Source organism: Perca flavescens, chromosome 1, assembly GCF_004354835.1.
Source record: "Perca flavescens isolate YP-PL-M2 chromosome 1, PFLA_1.0, whole genome shotgun sequence".
NCBI classification, from domain to species: domain Eukaryota; kingdom Metazoa; phylum Chordata; class Actinopteri; order Perciformes; family Percidae; genus Perca; species Perca flavescens.
In genome coordinates this window covers 15,914,382-15,933,909 of record NC_041331.1, presented here as the reverse complement: position 1 = coordinate 15,933,909, position 19,528 = coordinate 15,914,382, and the positions used below count along the sequence as shown (strand labels likewise).

At 39.9% G+C, this 19,528-nt stretch overlaps 2 protein-coding genes across 6 annotated transcripts in view; one reads left to right on the top strand and one right to left on the bottom strand.

Annotated features, from left to right (window-relative positions):
- Window positions 1-15,501, bottom strand: part of secisbp2l (SECIS binding protein 2-like) — an 82,057-nt gene extending 66,556 nt beyond the window's left edge. For 3 of the 4 annotated variants that reach the window (XM_028573674.1, XM_028573691.1, XM_028573682.1), the window contains exons 1-3: window positions 14,996-15,501; window positions 9,113-9,168; window positions 8,473-8,550 (exon numbers count right to left, since the gene is read on the bottom strand). In XM_028573674.1, coding sequence (XP_028429475.1) covers window positions 8,473-8,502 — 30 coding nt within the window. In that variant the 5' untranslated portion in view covers window positions 8,503-8,550; window positions 9,113-9,168; window positions 14,996-15,501. The remainder of the gene's footprint in view (window positions 1-8,472; window positions 8,551-9,112; window positions 9,169-14,995) is intronic. The other variant, XM_028573708.1, reaches the window with a different exon arrangement.
- On the top strand, window positions 15,193-19,218 carry dtwd1 (DTW motif tRNA-uridine aminocarboxypropyltransferase 1). 2 transcript variants are annotated; one of them, XM_028573763.1, is made up of 6 exons: window positions 15,193-15,558; window positions 15,662-15,775; window positions 16,729-17,044; window positions 17,249-17,386; window positions 18,362-18,650; window positions 18,805-19,218. In XM_028573763.1, exons 3-6 carry the CDS (start codon window positions 16,787-16,789, stop codon window positions 19,032-19,034), a joined length of 915 nt encoding a protein of 304 aa, XP_028429564.1. In that variant the 5' UTR covers window positions 15,193-15,558; window positions 15,662-15,775; window positions 16,729-16,786; the 3' UTR covers window positions 19,035-19,218. The 2 variants fall into 2 exon arrangements, with proteins under 2 accessions (XP_028429564.1, XP_028429555.1); XM_028573754.1 differs by having other exon boundaries at window positions 15,193-15,775.
- Window positions 19,219-19,528: the final 310 nt, after the last annotated feature.

Here is a 19,528-nt window from a genome sequence, read left to right as displayed (position 1 = left end):
CCGTTTGTCTCAGATTGCTTGTCCCACCCTCATCCCTCCCTTCATTCATCCATTCACTTTCCCCCCCTCATCCCTCCCTCTATTCATCCCTACACTAATCAAATCATCATCTCCTCCCTCATCCCTTCATCCCCTCATCCTTCCTACACTCATCCCTTCATCCCTCCTACCCTCATCCCTTCATCTCCTCTTCCCTTCCTATTCAATCCGGTGCACACGGTCTCATGTCTCATCTAGGTACTGTCTAGGGGTCCGTAATACGCTTGGGTGAAAACTCTTCCGAGACGGAACCCCCACACTGAGTCTCCTCCAACCGGTCCTCTGTTCGTCCTCCCAGAACATCCTTCTTCCATCATCCCCCTTCCCCTCTTCCTCCATTCATCCATCTTCTAACGTCTATACATCCCATATTTTCATTAAACTTCTAAATGACATTGTTGTGACGTGGTCCTTGCTAGTGAATGTGGATTTGGCAGTACAAGCAACAATTTCACATTATAGGAAGTAATTTGATTCATTGTCATCTGGGGCCCTATTTAGCGCATTGACTTTGTACAGCGACGCATGTATCATTCCTATTGTGCACCCGATGCACAATAGGAATGGGGGGGGGGTTCTGCAAAAAGAGGAGGCGTGTTCCGGCGTAAATGTTCCCTAATGCTATTTTGCAGTTTCAGAAAACAATTCCGCCACAGACCTGGAAAAACCTGGTCTAAAGTCAGTGGCGCGTTATTCAGATGCTATTTTAAGGGCGCATGCTTGGCCGTAATGTAGAGTGTGCACACCGCGCATACACTTTGCTTCTCTCATCTCACGGACCCAGCAGTTCCCATTTTTGCAAACCATACATCAATACAAGGAAAAATATGACCTTGTTTTACTAGGGCTGGGCGATATGGCCTAAAAAATAAAATCCCAGATTTTTTAAAAAAAAAAAAATCCTTTTAAAATTTAAAACGATTTTTTTCTCCGTCTACTTAAAATCAATCTGCAGATGACAAAGAAATTGTTCAAAACAAGTTTTATTTTGTTTTGACTCATACACACGCACACACATGGGGCATGTATACCATTATGATTATTCATGCCAATTTTGTGGAAATATAAATTGGTTTGAGTGTTTTCCCTACCAGTTTTTTTTTTTTTTTTTTTTTTGGGGGGCTATATATTCAACAACAACAAAACGGATGCGTGAGATAAAGCTGTTTTCACACATAGGCCTACAGGTCATTCACTTCTCGTTCCTCGCTAAAAGTTTAAATCATTTTAGCGTTATTGCGCAACCTTGCCCCTATTTTCACCTGTTGCTGAGTAACATACGTTAACATCCCATGATGGTCTCTTGAATGTAGCATACCTGTAGCAAGCTCCTTCGTAGCGATAAAAACAAACGTCGAAGCGCAGCTCCGTGCTACAGAGCGGCGATTGCAAGTTGTTTAAGCTGCTACAGACCTTCGTCACAGCTCAGTCGTATCAGTGGCATTTAGTAGATGTGTTGAGCTGCAAAAGAGTTCCTCAACACCGCCTCTGGTGCCCCGAATGGTGCTCCTTCAGGTCAGCGGTAGCTGGTTGTTCAGTTATCCCAGAATAGGTGAATCTCAGCCGGGGACACAGCACCGCGAGTGACCGGTCATTTCGGCGGAGATTACGGATAAGTAATGAAACGACTGGTTAAGAAAATAATTAATGTTAGTCTCTGTCGCTGCCATGTTGTTTGTGTATCTCTATGGCAAACGCGCGGGGGGAGGGATGAGCCCGTTCGGAGCTACGGGAGCCCAGAGGGGAGCGTCAGCGGATGTTAAGGAGAAAATCGATTTTTCATTTAAACAAATCCACGTTAACTACACATTCGAGTTAATTGATAAAATCGATTTATCGCCCAGCCCTATGTTTTACACAACATTTCCATGAATCATGGATGTGTCGATTACATAAATGAGGAAATATTAGTAGGCGGACTTAAGGAGATGTGATGTTGAACTGCATGTGAGATAACGCTCGGACTGGTTTATTGCACGTTACGCCCAAACCACACCTATGAGTAATGTAGCTACTTCAGACAAACCCATTTTAGATTTGGGATCCGCCCACAAACTTGCGTTTGGCATTTGATATTTGCTTTTCAGATCGTTAAAATAGGGCCCTTGATGTAAAAAAAGTATTGCTTCATGCAACTTCATGAAGAAAATCTGGATATGAACCATGCCTTTATTCTGCCACATAATGAAACTTTGAAGCTGAGCAGCGAGCTCTGCAGTGAGATGAAGAGAGAATTGTATTCTGCTGACACACTGTGATAAAAAATTAAACACACCCTCAATAATTTAATAAGTCAGATTTGAGAAATAAACAAGTTTTTTTTTTACCATTTGTAAGCTGACCATTAATAAGAAAGTTGACCTTGTTATATCTAGTCACAACTTTTTAAATATCTGTAATCTCAAGTGATATGGCCTCATTTTTGCTACATGATAAAACTGTTATGATAAATAAGTACAAAATGTATGATCTGTTATTTGCGGTGATTTTGATCTTATTACAAAATGTTTGAGGATTATTTCTAACCTAATATTTAAATATAATTTGATAAAAGCGGGGTTATTCAGCCTTTAAATCTATAATTTGCACAGGCATGTAGAGAAAACCTATTACACATTAAGCAACTACAGTTTTTCAAACTCTGATATGACTGCAGTCCTCCGGAGATATTAAGCAATCAATTTCCCAATTTAGCCGATTAAATGACAAGATAATCAAATCTGTTGAGCTGTTCTCAATGAAGATTGAATAGACATTTGAAAGATCCGTTTGGGAAAACTTTAGTGTCCTTGGATAATCCTCCACCTATAATATGCATGAATAAGATCTCTCAATCTGATAAGGGAGGTTAAGATGTGGTAATACAACTCGGGAATAAATCTATTAATTTATGATGGAAGATAAAAATGTTCAAATGTCACGTTAATTCCCTGTGGGTTCATATTGTATAAGTGAGTATATGAGTAGAGTAGTGGAGTCTTGTTAGTGCAGAAATATATCACAGACATATTGGCAGGCTGCCTACACCATACGTTCATACATACGTATAAACACATGGCAGGCACGCACACAGAGAGAGAGAGAGAGAGAGAGAGAGAGAGAGAGAGAGAGAGAGAGAGAAGAGAGAGAGAGAGAGAGAGAGAGAGCACGAGCTTTACCTTTTTCCTGAGTTCACATCTGGTTTGGAGAACCCCTTTCAGATAAAGACAGTCAAATTGAGAGAGCAAACCCCTGAAATACATTTGACCCAAACAACATCTGAGCAAGGTGAAGGCTTCTGCCAAGTCACGCAAAGTTAGTCTTAGCAGATAATTTGTAACATGCTCAAAATATAAACACATTTCAGACTCAAGGCTGTGTATTCCCAGCAGGACAAGGAGAGGCTGAAGCCAAGGAGAATGAGAGAGAACTGTCATAGATGTGAAGCAACAGACTTCCGAGAGAAAAGACGCAACACAGGCACACCAGACACATAAATTATACTTACAAGGTGTTTCAAGACCTAAAGATTTTGTTTAATAAGTTGCTCCTGAAATCATAAATCCTTTTAATATTTTTTTTTCTTTTTACAAAATGTGGGATTCCCGTGCACTTTTCTTCATCTGCTGTGCATTAAAGTTATCAAATAGCAAAATTATGAAATCTGGCTGTACTCTTTCAAGCAATGACAGAGTTTCTGTCTAGTAAAAGACATTGTTTATAATGTCATCACTGAATGTATGCCAATAGATTGTTTAAACAGCATGTCTAAATAGTTTTATTTTGTATTATTAATAATTACATATTGGTAATTGCTTACCAGATGCAGTCATAACTTAGGGTAAAATGTATAGGCTAACTATAATCTATATTAGCTGATATCGCATCAACAGTTACAGTGGTCTGCTGTGGTTTTAAAGAACAGAAAAAGCACAATTTTAGAAATTATATCAATTTAGAGTAGTGTTATTGATTGCATGTCTATACTTCTTTATTTCCTTCGCTCATAAAGCAGCTAAAGAGCTACTGTGCGGTTTGATGGACCTACTGGGTTGAATAATGACTTGATGACAATGATGTACTATTCATTGCAATGCTTTAAAACAGCAGTATTATATTTGCATTTGTGTGGAAGCATGAAAACGGAAAACCACATGTGTCCCATATTACAAACAGCATGTGCAGATGAGGGCAACATCTACGGGAAGGTTGAAGGAAGCCTGACACTGGCTGTGAACAGCACCGCAAAAAAGGATGGAGTGAGACAAACAGAGAGGGGGCGGATGAGAAAGTAAGGCAAATGAAGATAAACAGGGAGAGAGGCTGGGGAGTCTCGTGCGATGTGGAGAGGTGGTCTTGGGACAGCGGGAGAAAGGGGAGGCCATGAGGGGGAGGGGGAACACGCAGCTGAACTTGATACATTTCAGGGCCGTAAACCTTCATTTCCCCAGAGGAAATATGTGATTATGCAACATGGGGAATTCTGTTTGCAGCCCTTCGTACGGAACCCCCCAGAACACCAGATCATTGTGAAAGAGGGACCTCCACAGCAATATTGCACTTACCAGACAGTGTATTAAATGCACACAGAGAGATTATGATTAAACAAGATAATCACCTACAATATTTAAGACTTGAAAGACAACAAACTTATTCAGTCACCTTTTTTTTCCTAAAAAAAGACAACTGGCACTACTGGCTTAAGGTACGTATATAAGGTAGGCTACATTTAGCACTCCTGAACTGAGATACTGTACATTGGGAAATGATTGTGGACTACAAACAAATAAAACAAATATTCACACTACAAGAGCAAATAATACTGTTTAATGGCCAAGATTCCACTGGATCCAATGTAGTCAGAGGTGCCAAAAGTATTCACATTCATTACTCAAGTAGAAGTATAGATACTAGGGTTTGAAAAGACTTCTGTAGAAGTTGAAGTATCAACTCAAGCTTTTTACTCAAGTAAAAGTGTAAAAGTACTGGTTTCAAAACTACTTAAAGTATAAAAGTAAAAGTAATGTAAGGGGGAAAAAATGCCATTAAGGACAAAAGCTTAGCCTGCCCCACAGGGGCCTATAGTGCACTACCCCACCTCCACAAAAAAAACATTTTTCTAAAGGCCATAATGACTATAATGTTATATTAAAATCATACCTGAAAACTCAGAAGGGCTGAAAAAGGTGACTCATCTCTTCTGTGTTTTTCAGACAACGGCTACATCTGGTGTTACAATCCTCTCCAGTGAAATACAGACACACTTTTTAACAGCATTTTAACCATGTTTACTCCAGCTGCTAGCTAACGGTAGGCTAACGTTAGCTGCTGTCGAGTGTAGTGTTAACTAACGTCCCATGCGGCGATGTTTCAGTTCCCTCTAACGTCTGTTTTTTCGGAGCATCAGAGAGAAGCGCAGTCATTTAAGTGGCACCTAAGGCACCGAAATCTGCGTTGCTATTCGGTCCGGTAGATAACAGTCGTTAAGGCACCGGGTCCATATTAGCACCGGGTCTGTGCATAGGCGATGGATCGCGTACAAACCAATAGGGTGTCGGAAGGGTATATGTTTATACTTCTCATCCAACCACAATCAAATTCACTCATTCCGGATGGCGCGATTTATCTGAAAAGGTTTGTTTTTTGTGTGTGTCTTTTTGAACGATGACAAGCCGGAATGAAAACAAGCCAAACTGAAATAGGAGTAACAAGGCTATTTTTAAAATGTAAGGTGTAGAAAGTACAGATAATTGCGTGAAAAGGAGTAGAAGTAAAAAGTCTGCTGTAAAATAATTACTCCAGTAAAGTATAGATACCCAAAATTTGTACTTAAATAAGGTAACAAAGTATTTGTACTTCGTTACTTGACACCTCTGAATGTAGTAGACCACAATTTTAAACATGCACGTTCTAAATGGTCTAACCTGTTGCAGGTTCCAAAAGTCAATAGCTGACAGGTTGGACCCAAGTTATAGCAATACAAATCCAGTGAAATGGTAGTCTGGCTATCACCAGACCAAGCTCAATCTTTTAAGATTGAACATTAGTCTGGTGAGTCTGCTCTGTATTTTCTCTGCACAAGAGGCGTGATCAGCGGGCATAGTTCAAATGACTCTGTACGCAATTGGATAGTCCTAGAACCAATCAGACCAACGTTCAGGGTGACATAGCAGCGACAGCGGCATCAACGGGTTGCTGCTTTGGTGGCCAGCTTGTTGAATGTAAACAAAAAGCTGCTTGGTCCCCGCCAATAGTGTGCCAGGTGGATAAGCCAGTTTGTGATTGGTGCCCGCAAATTTGTAACCGAAGCAGGATAGATAAACACGTACAGGTTTCCAGCCTGAGCTGCAGGGCGAAATCAAATCGCCGGCAGATCGGGCTGGGTTTACCCCGTCTAGTGAAATGGTATAGTCTCCGTCAAAGTTTTCAAATGAAACATTAACGACTTCTTTGTGTTTTGCCATGAGGACGTTTGAGATTGTTTTCCAGCCAACACCTCATTTATGAAAGTTCACTAAATGTGGGGGTAAACTCGAAATGTGCTCATATGGGACGATTGGTTTATTTTCAACAAAGACAAAAAGTTTTACAAAGAAACAGATGCACATAGACAGCCTTAAAATGCTAAATAGACATAGATAGACCCGTTAACGTATTTATGATTTTAAAACTTTCTCAAACTTGCAAGTTTCTGCTTTCAGTGTTCCTTTTTGTGCTTTTCACATAACCACATAGATTCTTGTTGGCGTATTATGTTAATACAGGCAGTTTTTCCAACGTTACACATAGTTTGCTGTGTTTCTGCTGTTGACTGTGGTACAAACACTAACTAGCTCGACGTCACCTACTGCATTGCCAATCCAAGTGTCTGCCCCCAGGAGTCAGGCAGAAATCGAGGGTGAACATACTTTTGAAATTTGTATTGAAATGTATCCCACTTAAATCAGTCCTCCATGGATATAGCCCTGTAGAGGGATTGCTAACTGTATTTGTTTCAGTAAGAAAAGGACAGGAAATGTTGTGATATTGTGCTTGAAGCAGTCTAATCGACACAGTATCAACCTTTCAAAGCGGATGTATGTAGGCGAGATGTTTTGGATGCGTCACAATGCCAAAAATCACGTGTCCATCCCAAAAGAGGCCTCTGCTACTGTATTTAAAAACAGAGCTGTAAAGTATCTTAAAAAGTGATTTTGTGTTTTTATAATACAAGCTTTATTGAACAAAATAACAATAACAAAAGCAGTAAGTATTCTGACTGTTTGATTACAGTCTCAGATTTACTTCATTCGTAGAAATGCAATACCAAGAATTTGGCCAGTAGATGTTGTCGTTTTGACTGTATCACATGCTTCGAAACGGTAAACCATTTTACAAACAATTGCTTCATAGTGTTTCAGTAATCACTAATCACAGGTAATGAGTCGTTGTGTCTTTACCACAGTAGTGTGGTCCAGCAGCGAGAGAAGTCAGTGAACGGACAACCTAGCTTCTGGATCAAATTTTGCTGCAGACTAATCTGCAAGCTCTAGGTCAGCATAGGTGGATTACAGTGATGGTTATTTGAATTGGTACATGCTCATAAAGAAGTCATATGACACATTGTCCACCACGCTGAGAAGATACATAAAGAGGTTATACTATTTTAGAATGGGTGCAAAATGAGAGTGGTTGTAAATGCAGGCAAATGCTGATATTTGCTATGTTTCAGATATTGCACCAACATTGGTTTGTGTGGCTAATGTTGGCTACTTAGCTTTCTTATTTGTCCAATAAATGTATTGCCAACTCCATAACAGTACTGAAGTTTTTCAGCATTTGAGGCTCCGTTTGTCTTTTAGATGCTGAGAAAGTAAACCAAGTACATAGTATTCAGTGGTTATTTTTGGAGGCCTGGGAATAATCCCTTGCAAATACACTGCTTGTTTTGAAAACTTAAAATCTCAGAAACTATTATATTAAAAGAGGAGTGCTGGCATTGATCTGCATTTTTTTTTAACCCTTGCTGCTACATTATGATTACTTGAAACTACATTCTATGGAAATAAATAGTCCCACTGACAACTATTTATAGCAGAGTCTGTGGATTATCCAGAGAAACAGGGACATTGTTGTTATTGAGTGTTTTCGGTGTTTTGATCAGCACAAAGAAACTTCTTTTTTTGTAGAAATAGGGAGGTATCCAAAAAAAGGATGGTTTGCAACACAAGGCCACTGTATTGTACTGGATTTATGATTAAAGCTTTTGACTTAGACATGCTGGATTTTCAGTTTGCTTTCACATATATATATTATGGATGCATAGCAGGTTTTTAAACTTAATATTCTAAGCAAAAATCACTCTGGGATTTGGGAGGTCATCGTGGCACATGTCATTGACACGCACATTAACACATGTATGCACTAGTGAGAACAAAACCACGTGCAAAAACACACTTTAAGTATATATCTTACCATAGGCAGGGTTTCTCCCTTTATATTCATCTCCAGCTGCTGTACAGGCCAACTTCAGCTCCTGTTTGGGCTTCATACCTGAAAAGCACACGTGCAACTGTTCAAAAACTCACACTATGTCAAATATGGAAAATCTGTCAGTCTAAGAGAAGCATTGCAGGTATGTGCCATCTGTCATCCAGTTGCCTTTTTGATCCAGGGAATGCTCAATGAAATGCTATGTTGATTGCTTGATACACTTGAAAGACCATATTTCAAATTTTTGATTTTATATTTAAATTTCTGACTGACGTTTTATTTTTGATTTTATATGGACTGCTGTCTACAGTAAAACAAACATTCCTGAAAATGCAGCTGCCTGACAGTTTGTTTTTTCATTCTTCTGTGTTAGACTAAACAAAAAAAAGACATGAATTTTAATGATGACATGTCAGGAACAGTCAATCCATTGATATTTGATGCAGGCGGATGGATCTCAACCATGATATTGTTGTGTCTAGCTATTTGACAATGTAATGCCAAAGGCAACATAGAGCATAAAGACCAAAAAAAAGTGAAAGGCATAATCAGAAAATCCTGTCTATGGAAACTAAAGTAGAACATTTAAAACATTTTGTAAAGTTTTAGAGAGCATAATCACCTTGAACCTGTGGAGGAACAACCACCAAGTGACTCCTAGATCCTGAACATCACAGCCTACAGGAAAGACAGGTAAGCATGGTTTGAAAAATATGATTTATATTGATAAACTATGTTTCACTGCAATGATTCTTAAAGCAACCTGGCACACAGTACACTTTTGGCAGATTTCTGATTGTTTGTAATTTAATATCACAGACACTGGAAGACCTCATTCAATACACATCCATTTGCCATGCAAGTCTGCATGTGATTGTCTGTTGTCATAAAAAGCTCAGGTATCTTTTTAAATCTGACATACAGTAAAGCAATCTGTTTCACATCATCTGAAGCACATCTGGCTTTGGATGAGACAAATGCATATTAATATTTTACACAAGTTTCCCCTGAACTAACCTTTCAAGTTTTGATCAGCCACATTGCAGAAATATCGGTTATACTTGAATGTTGATAATGCAACATGACTTTTAATAGTACCAGCTTTGATTGGACTAAAGCAGAGATCTTCTGGGGCCCCTACGGGATCCTTAGAGTTACTGCTGGGGGGCCACCAACTTTTTCAAGTTTTTTCAAAAATGAAAGTGTCTTAAAGGGGAACTTTGCACTAACGAATTGCTTCACGGCACTGCACACATACGCCCATTCAGGAACCGGTTAACAAGGTAGCGATGGATTTTTTCACACTATCGTTATGGCTGAGCCAGCAAAAAAGAAGCAGAAAGCTAGGAATGCATTGTTGGAGGAACAGAGAAAGAGGAAACGGCAGACTGACCGAGCGGGGAGTCAGACACAAGTAAACATAGGAGCTGCCAAATATCTATTCTGAAGCTACAGATTAGAATGACGGGTTGCAGAGCACCTCATAACTTTCCATTGTAGTAGAGTGGAAAAAAATCATAATAATTAGACTGAATTAAGATTTTATTTGACTTCAATATTCATTTATATTCATATTATCATTGTACATACACTAATATGAAAAATTGTGATGCCCAGGAAGTCTGTTATTCTAAGTAAAGTTAGCTAGGGGGAAGAATGAAAGGAAGAAAGGTCCAGGATGAAAGCCACACCCGTCGCTATGGGCGGACCATAGGGGGCCGGGCCCGCCCCCAAAAATGCTTGTGCCCCCCCACTTGAGGCACAGACCTCTTAAAAAAATTACTTTAATTTTATATTATCATAGTTGCTAATTTTGTGTTGCATTAATGTTGCATTCTTTATCATTAAAACATTAAAAATATAAATAAACAATGGTGTGATTTTTGTTTGATTGATGGGAATCTACACTGCAACAGCCTATCACGGCTTTACTAAAAAGAAAGTTAGGCTACGACGTGACGGGCAGCATTTGGGCCACAACTAACTGTTGAATCAGGGGGTGTGACGGACAAACCCAAACAGGTTGCGTTGAGGAAATATCCAGTCAAAATGTTTGGTTAAAAAAAACCGATAATTTTCCTCTAGCTGGTATTTGAACAGGGACTGCCTTGCGTAGGCTACTCAGTGGAAAAGGACTCCGCATTTTGTTATGCTAGCACAAAATTCACATCTGTATCATCGGACGCGACCTTCTTCATTAAGGGGTTTAAGATTTACAGACAAGGGCTTAAATAAGCATGCAGCTTCAAATGACAGGAGGGACTGGAGAGAGGACAGGCTGCCTCCACTCAAAGTACCGGTAGGTTCAAAGTCTCTGTGCGTGTGTGCGTGTGTGCGTGTGTGTGTGTGTGTGTGTGTGTGTGTGTGTGTGCGTGTGTCTCATGGCACATGCATAGCAATGCATATCCTTCTGTTGACTGCTTTAAAATGCAATGTTTGAGAGATGCATCTAATTGTTGTATAGTCAAGTGTTTTATGGATATTCATAACATTGCTTCTATGTAATGTGTTGTAGGCTATATAGGCTACCTGGTCATATTGTTGTTGGTTATGTTTAATGTGATGATTCGAATAGTATAACAAGAGTATATGATTATTTAAATATACATACTGTACGCTTAATAAATGCAATGTTTGAGGAGACTGGTCTGATCTCCCAAGTCCTTGATTGTACACAAAATAGGACACGTTTCAAGGGTTTTCTGTTTTTGTTGATATGTTAAGATATTAGACACAAAACACTTAAAGCTACATTGTGTAAGAATTTCTCCCATCTAGCGGTGAAATTGTATATGACAACCAACTGAATATTACTTTCTAGTCCCTCCCATACCGATCTTGTTTTAAGTCCTACGGTGGCCAAACCCAAAATTAGCTCTTAGTATCTCCATCGTTTACACGCAAGTGTCCAATATTAACTTTGGTCTTGCTGCTTTGCCTGTCACGTTGTCATTTTTTTAATTCTCTTTTTCGCTTCCCTGGCGAGTAATCTCCTGCTGGCATTCGTCACGGTGCCACTGAGTGTAAAAGGGCGAAGGGCGGAGGTATGTCCCTCTTTGGCTAATGTATTTTTAAAGATGGAGGCTACGCTTACGAGAATACTTTGATTAATTGGTGGAAGTACAGTGGGGGAAATAAGTATTTGACCCCTTGCTGATTTTGCAGGTTTGCCCACTTACAAAGAATGCAAAAATCTACAATTTTAATCATATGTACATTCTAACAGTGAAAGACAGAATCCCAAAGAAAATTCCAGAAAATCACATCATATGAATTTATTAAAATTGATAACCATCTGATGAGGAAAAACAAGTATTTGACCCCCTGGACAAACAGCATGTTAATATTTTGTAGAAAAGCCATTATTGGCCAGCACAGATGTCAAACGTTTTTTATAGTTGGTGACAAGGTTTGTGCACATTTCGGCAGGGATGTTGGCCCACTCCTCCCTGCAGACAGCCTCCAAATCATTCAGGTTCCGAGGTTGTCGCCTGGCAACTCAATTTTAAGCTCCCTCCAAAGATTTTCAAATCGGATTCAGGTCTGGAGACTGGCTAGGCCACTCCAGAACCTTGATGTGCTTCTTCTTCAGCCACTCTTTTTTGTTGCTTTGGCGGTGTGCTTAGGGTCGTTGTCGTGCTGAAACACCCATCCTCGACCCATCTTCAGCTCTCTCACTGAGGGAAGGAGATGTCGGTCCAGAATTCCACGATACATGGCCCCGTCCATCCTCCCCTCAATACGATGGAGTTGTCCCGTCCCCTTGGCTGAAAAGCACCCCCAAAGCATGATGTTGCCACCACCATGCTTGACGGTGGGGATGGTGTTCTTTGGGTTGTACTCGGTGTTCTTTGCCCTCCAAACACGACGAGTTGAGTTGAGGCCAAAAAGTTCTATTTTGGTCTCATCTGACCACATCACCTTCTTCCAGGCCTCTTCTGAGTCGTCCAGGTGGTGAATGGCGAACTTCATGCGGGCCTGTACATGTTTCTTCTTGAGCAGGGCGACCTTGCGTGCGCTGCAGGATTTCAATCCATAACGGCGTAGTGTGTTACCAACAGTTTCTTTTGTAACTGTGGTCCCAGCTGCCTTCAGTTGATTCATCAGTTCCCCCCTTGTGGTTTTGGGATGATTCCTCACCGTTCGCATGATCAGGGACACCCCACGAGGCAAGATCTTGTGTGGAGGCCCAGACCGAGGGAGGTTGGCGGTGGTGTGGTGCTTCTTCCATTTCCTGATAACTGCACCGACAGTTGATCTTTTCTCTCCAAGTTGCTTTCCGATTCTCTTGTAGCCCATCCCAGCCTTGTGCAGATCAACAATCTTGTCCCTGATGTCCGAGAAAGCTCTTTGGTCTTGGCCATGGTGGTGATGTTGGATGCTGGTTGTTTGGGTGTTGACAGGTGTCTTTTATACAGGTAACGAGGTGAGGCAGGTGTATTTGATGTAGATAATTGGTTCGGATTGGGGCTGTGTCTTAAAGAAAGACTAACTGGCTTGTAGGAGCCAGAATACTTGCTGTTTGTCCAGGGGGTCAAATACTTGTTTTTCCTCATCAGATGGTTATCAATTTTAATAAATTCATATGATGTGATTTTCTGGAATTTTCTTTGGGATTCTGTCTTTCACTCTTAGAATGTACATATGATTACAATTGTAGATTTTTGCATTCTTTGTAAGTGGGCAAACCTGCAAAATCAGCAAGGGGTCAAATACTTATTTCCCCACTGTAATTACACATGAATGAGCACGTATTTGTGAAAGAACAAAAGTTTTTTTTGCTAAGAATCAACTCAAAAAAATTACACAATGTAGGTTTAAAGGTCCAATATGTAATACTGACAGCTAGCGTTTAAAATGGTTGCTGCAGTCCAAATTCAAAATACTGAAAAGAGTCATCTTCCCCAGCCCCTCCTCCCCAGCGTCGAAGTTCACGGGAGTTGCCAGGTTGAGAACACTAAACCCAACGTCACACAATGTCAATGTTAGCTTGATGCTAGTCTCGCATTGCCAGACATTACTCCACAGCATATAAAAGCCTGTGCTCTCACAGAGCTATGTACCCGGCTGACAGTCATCTTTTATTGACTAACTGTAACAACAACGACCGCTAAAAAGACTGCGACCTTGCGGAGCTTTGTACCCGACTGAAAGCCACCTTTAATCGGCTTAACGTCACTGCAACAGCCACTTAATAGACCTCACGGTCGCCTGTACCCAGGGCACAGGGACTGTCTGTCGGCTACGCCCGCTGAACAGAAGCGGGGGAACAATTTTGGCAGGGGAGAGATGTCGGTACTACTACTTCCAGACCCGTTATACAGCTTGTCTGTACACTGTACATTACACATTACATACACAACCTTGAAGCTAGCAATGGTAACGTTAACAGCAACAATAACATAACGTTTACATTGCAAAGCGACCTGTAGAAAACACTGTGTCCCAGTCCAACAACTCAGGCTATGGGGTGTTTTGCCAAAGTTAAATTGCATGTTTCCATTATGAGGAAGTCAAACTTGCAGTTTCTGGCATATGTCATGGATCCTACGTTAGCAGTTAGCCTGTATTAACACGGCGGCGTTAGCACCAATCAGGATCACTTCATTGGCGGTGTCTAATTCTTTTTTTTGCAAGTAACTAACTCGAGTACTCTATATAATTTATTGCAAGCACATGAATGTTGAAATAAATGAAAATGACTATCCCTACGTTAGCCATGATATAAATGAATAAAGCTGCTCAACGCTTACCTGTTAAGGAGGAAACTGTCAACTCTGTGTCCTTTTTGGCTCTAAGCTGTCTCCTTCTTTTAAATGCATCTCCAATATTTACCTGTGTTTTACCTCGTCTCTGGTAATGCAACCTTTTAGAAAGATGGCAAGTTTTTTTTTAGGGCGTGTAGAATAAATCTATCTCCATTGATCCCGTTCGTTTGTTTGCTGCTTCCACGGCTGTACTAGCTACAGCTGTAGCGCGCTGGGTTTGTGTTCACAGGTATATCTGGCAACCCGGCCTGGCTGTCAAAATAGGCAGTTGCTGTGCCCTGCTACATCCTGTAACGCCCTGCAGTGCCCTGCTATGCCATGAACTACTATCACTACTATTTATAGTCACTGTCCCATTATCTTTATCGTGACTATTATTGCCACTGTTCATCACACCCCCAACCGGCACCGTCAGACACCGCCTACCAACACTGACAACCTAGCTTCTGGATCAAATGACGCATTAACATTGCATCATGGAACAGACATTTCAAAAAGATATATGCTATATATATAAAATACTGGCTTTAGCATTGTTGTCAGAAAGCAAAGCTAGTATTTCAACTTAGCATGTTTCCTTAATATCTGATGACACATTGTGGTCATTTTTTGATAATATACAGTAAATAGTATATTACATATTGCACCTTTAAGCCTTGGAAACTTTGTTAGCTGAATTTACAACTTTTTATTTAAAATTATTTGGAAATAAAAAACAATGTACAAATCATACTTACTGTTGACATTTACTGTTGATTTATTTCGATATGAAGATAACTTTTATCACGAAACTCCCCCAAAAACAAGCTATGTGAATGTTTTTTTCAAATTAATAACGAAACATAGCCTACACTAAATTTGTCTATGGAAAATGTTAATGTTAACCTAGCTAGCTACTTAACGGCGACACCATTAACATAACACGTAACAACGTGATTGACGGAGTAAAATGAAGGTTCCCTGACGCTTAGCTAGCCAATTTGAACTCTACCACTAGCTAACTAATAACTGTAACTCAACACGTAGCTACTGGTTTATTTAACTAGCTAACACAGACTCCTCCGTTTACAGTAACTAATGACTTTTATTAAATTAACATGATCTAACTACGAGGTTCTTCTCGTTTGTGTTAGGAACGTTAGCTATCGTGCAGTGCGTCATTTGTCCACCACCTGCAGGTAACGTCGGGTCGCACACCTTCGGAATTCGGTGCTTAGCAACAAAGTACTCTTTCCTTTATACGGAACAGTATTTCCGGCGTAGAAGAAGACATTCACGCTGTCGTACAACATATATACCGGTAAACACGTTTTTAACGCGATTGACGAACAAGTGGACAACGTATTGCTTGCAAATCAACTGAACTACACCAACTTCTGTTGTCTTTTGGTCTTTGTTATTAGCTAACCTACCTAGCCACTATGATTTCTGTCTGCTCGTAGCCGAAGATGGAAGCTACAGATGTGCGCATCTCAAGCTTGCTAGCTAACAGAAGCTAGCTTCACTAGCACGATCAGGTAATGTTGACTGTACTGCAACGTATGTAGGTAAGCTGGGGCAGATGTAGCTACAGTGTATAGTCTACTGTCAGATTTCACTGAGCTTAAGAGGAAAGAAAGATAACGTTACCTCAGGATTCAGTGTTAACTACATGCTGTGCTCTTTAACTTAAATGCAATCACTAAGCTGTAACGTTATGTAGCCTGTGTTTAGCTCACTTTACATTCATTCTCTAGCTAGCTGACATTAGCTAATGCTCCCTTTGCACCTAGCTAGGTAGCAACAGTCTTTCTACTGACTTTTGTCAAGTGGTTAATGGACTGAACTAGCTACATCTCGTTTAATGCTATAATGCAACAGCATGTCCCTCCCTCACTTGTACGTATTTTTTTTCTCGTTTCTCAGAACTCTGTCTGTTAAACTGGTCGATAGTGACTAAATCAAATACCAGGATGTTTTAACTCTGCTCATAATGTGACACCATATCGAGAATGATTGTTTTTGCTTTCATGTGTAAACTAAGATGGGATAATGTGATGTCAGAAAATATCATTATGTCATTATGGTGGATATAAGCAGAAAGAGCATTATTGATCATTTCACTCTGAAGAACAGTCAAATGAGGTCATGAATAAAGTCATTATCAGGCAGTTCATTTCAGAGTTGAGGTACACAAACAGAAAGCTTGTGATATGAGACTATAAAGACCGCATTCAAGCTAGGCTACATACTTTCATTGCAACTAAAATCCTAGACATCCAGTCTGTTATATCCATATGCACAATATCTCCCAACCAAATTCAACTAAATTGTCTGAAAAACGACCACTGTATGAGCTTTTTAGTAACAACCCCTAGCTTGTTTGATGGCTTTTCCACATTAGTGCACCCCTCAGTTTGAAAGTTGTGTAGTTGTTGGATTATTTCTGTCTGCTAATATTTGCATCATTTGTTTTGTCAATATTGTTCAGTTATGAATGTAGGGCTCGCATACTTCAGCACTGGTTTGTCAACATTTAAAGAGCAAGAATGAGCAGCCTGGATCAGAACCAGCGTCTCCATCCTAGTTGCCGTGACAAAACAACCGTCTCTAGTGATTCATCAGACACTTGCGAGCTTGCCAAGCAGCCTCTCCAAGGTCTAAAATTGGCATCACATGCAGTGCTGGAGAAGGCACAGGAGAGGGGCAGGTTGAAATGCTCTAAATGTGGAGGATCAAGGATGTTCTTCTGCTACACATGCTGCTCATTACTGGGTGTCAGCCTGCAAGAAATCCCCTTAATCACGGTCAGTAAGAGGTCATGACCCTCTTGATGTTCTTTTAAGAGAGGCCTTCAGCTAGAGTATGGAATTGCTGTAATAGTAGTATCATAATGTTGTGGAAATGTCAAGTTCTTTCTTTAATGTAAGATCAATAACATTTTGCACATGGTGTGGTTGAAATGGAACTGTCTTCTGGACGTGACTCTACATATTGTGTGTCGTGCTCAGCTTCCTGTGAAGATAGACATCATCAAGCATCCCAATGAGACGGATGGCAAGAGCACTGCAGTCCACGCCAAGATCCTCGCACCCAGTGACGTCACCATATACACTTACCCCTGCATACCTGACTATGAAAAGGACCAAGTTAGTTATTTTTTGTCATCAAGGAATGGAGTTTATTTTACCACACCTTTTGAGTGTCACTGTGAAGCTGTACCCTTTATGGTTTTTATTCTCAATTAATCTGCCCATTATTTTTCCCAGATTGTTTGGTCTATAGAATCGAAAGAGACAACTCAACTGCCGTTGCATTTTTTTTTTTTTTTTTCTCAAAAGCCCAAGATAAAAAAAAAAGACGTTACGTCTTCAAATGTCTTATGTCCGCTCAACAGTCCAAAACCCAAAGATATTCAATTTACCATCACACAACACAAAGAAAAACAGCAAATCCTCCATAATTAAGATGCTATTTATTTTTATCTATCAGCCAATCAATTAATCAACTTATTGTTTCAGCTCTAATGCTCTTTATTATCTTCATATTTCTGTTGCTTAATTTTCTTCTTTTACCTGTTGGAAAAAATGTATTCATTCATATACATTTTTTAATACTTGATTGAAACTATACTGTCCCTGTACGGTATTTGTTGTAGTATAACTAATTTTAGATGTTGATCCATACTGGATAAAACTATAATGAAAGTGCGGAATTTGTAACCCATTTAGAGGATCCTGTCAGTTGCTGCATTTTCACATTTCATGCTTGACAAGTCTTAAATTTCATAGCACTAGTTATATTTGGCAAAATCCTATACTGTAATTTGACTTGACATACAGAATTACAGTGGCTTTAGTGTACAAGCCTTGTCTGTTGATTGTATTTGACAGTTTCCAACTTAGATTTTTTTTTTTTTCCCCTTTTGTGCTTTCATCTATTTTACTCAATTGAACGATCTCATGTTTTCAACTTTATTTTGCTGCTACCAAAGTGTATTTCTCTCTTTCAGTGCTTCCTAAATGTAGCAAATCACCACATTTTAAAAACACATTTCTTTTAGTACTCTAGTCTTGGTTTGTATGTTCCTCTCTGAATCTGGGTCGTTCCTCTGCTCTCTCCAGGTGGTGTTGGTGTTCCCCGGTCCAGGGGCTGTCTCAGTTCAAGACATGATGCAGTGTTTGCGTGACAGGACCAAAAGCAGGTCCCATGGCTCCTCTTATGAACCCTGCATAAAGAGGCGGAAAAGTGAGGAAGTCCAAGGCTCCACACACACCGCAGAGAACCCGGAGTCAGGGAACCCAGATGAAGCAAAGGGCTTGGAGTCAAGGGTGTATCCCCTACAGAGGGTGGTCTTCATTGACAGCACATGGAACCAGACCAACAAGATCAGCACAGATGAGAGACTGCAAGGTAATCATGAACGATTGTATTTGTTCAGCTTTTCAAAGAGCTCTGATTGCTGGTAATTATTTGGGGCAAATTTACTTCACCCACAACGCTGTTTAACATGATATCACTCTGTGTTCGTGTGTATCTCTTCTGACTGACGTGTGTTCTCGTCCAGATTTGCTCCGGGTAGAGCTGAAGATGAGGAAAACGTGTTTCTGGCGCCATCAGAAGGGCAAACCAGACACCTACCTAGCTACTATCGAGGCCATTTATTATTTCCTCAATGACTTCCAAGTGCATTGCCTTTCTCAGGAGTACAAAGGAGAATATGATAACCTTCTCTTCTTCTACTCCTACCTGCACTCAGTTGTCAACAAAGCGAAGACTGCTGCTGGAAAATGCTGAGAAATGCTGTGAGGAAAAACTGAAATCGGCTACAAGAGACTGTTGTGAGCTACAGCTGAAGAGTAGATTCACATGCAAGCCCTTGTAAGACTTTTTTGGCTGAGTGTCATTTGATTTTGTAAGGAATACTATTTGTATAAGAATATGCAATAATAAAAAAGGGTTTTCAGTTGCCAAACATTAATAAGGTGTGTTTTGATACATGAGTAAATACAAGACATATAGCTCTGAAATAAAAATCCTACAGTTGCAACAAACAGCATAATAGCAATTTAAAAAAAAAATCAACAATTCTGTCTGCAAAATGAGAAACACAAAAACAGTTAATTATAGTATTTTAAAATCAGATGGGAAATAGTCTGTCATTTCTCTTAATAAATGTGAAATTATTCAGATTTAAAAAAAAAAAAAATGCATGTTTGACATTTGTGTGCGAGACTTAATCAATATTCTTTCCACTTTGATCCATCTAAGTAACAGTATGATTTTCCTAT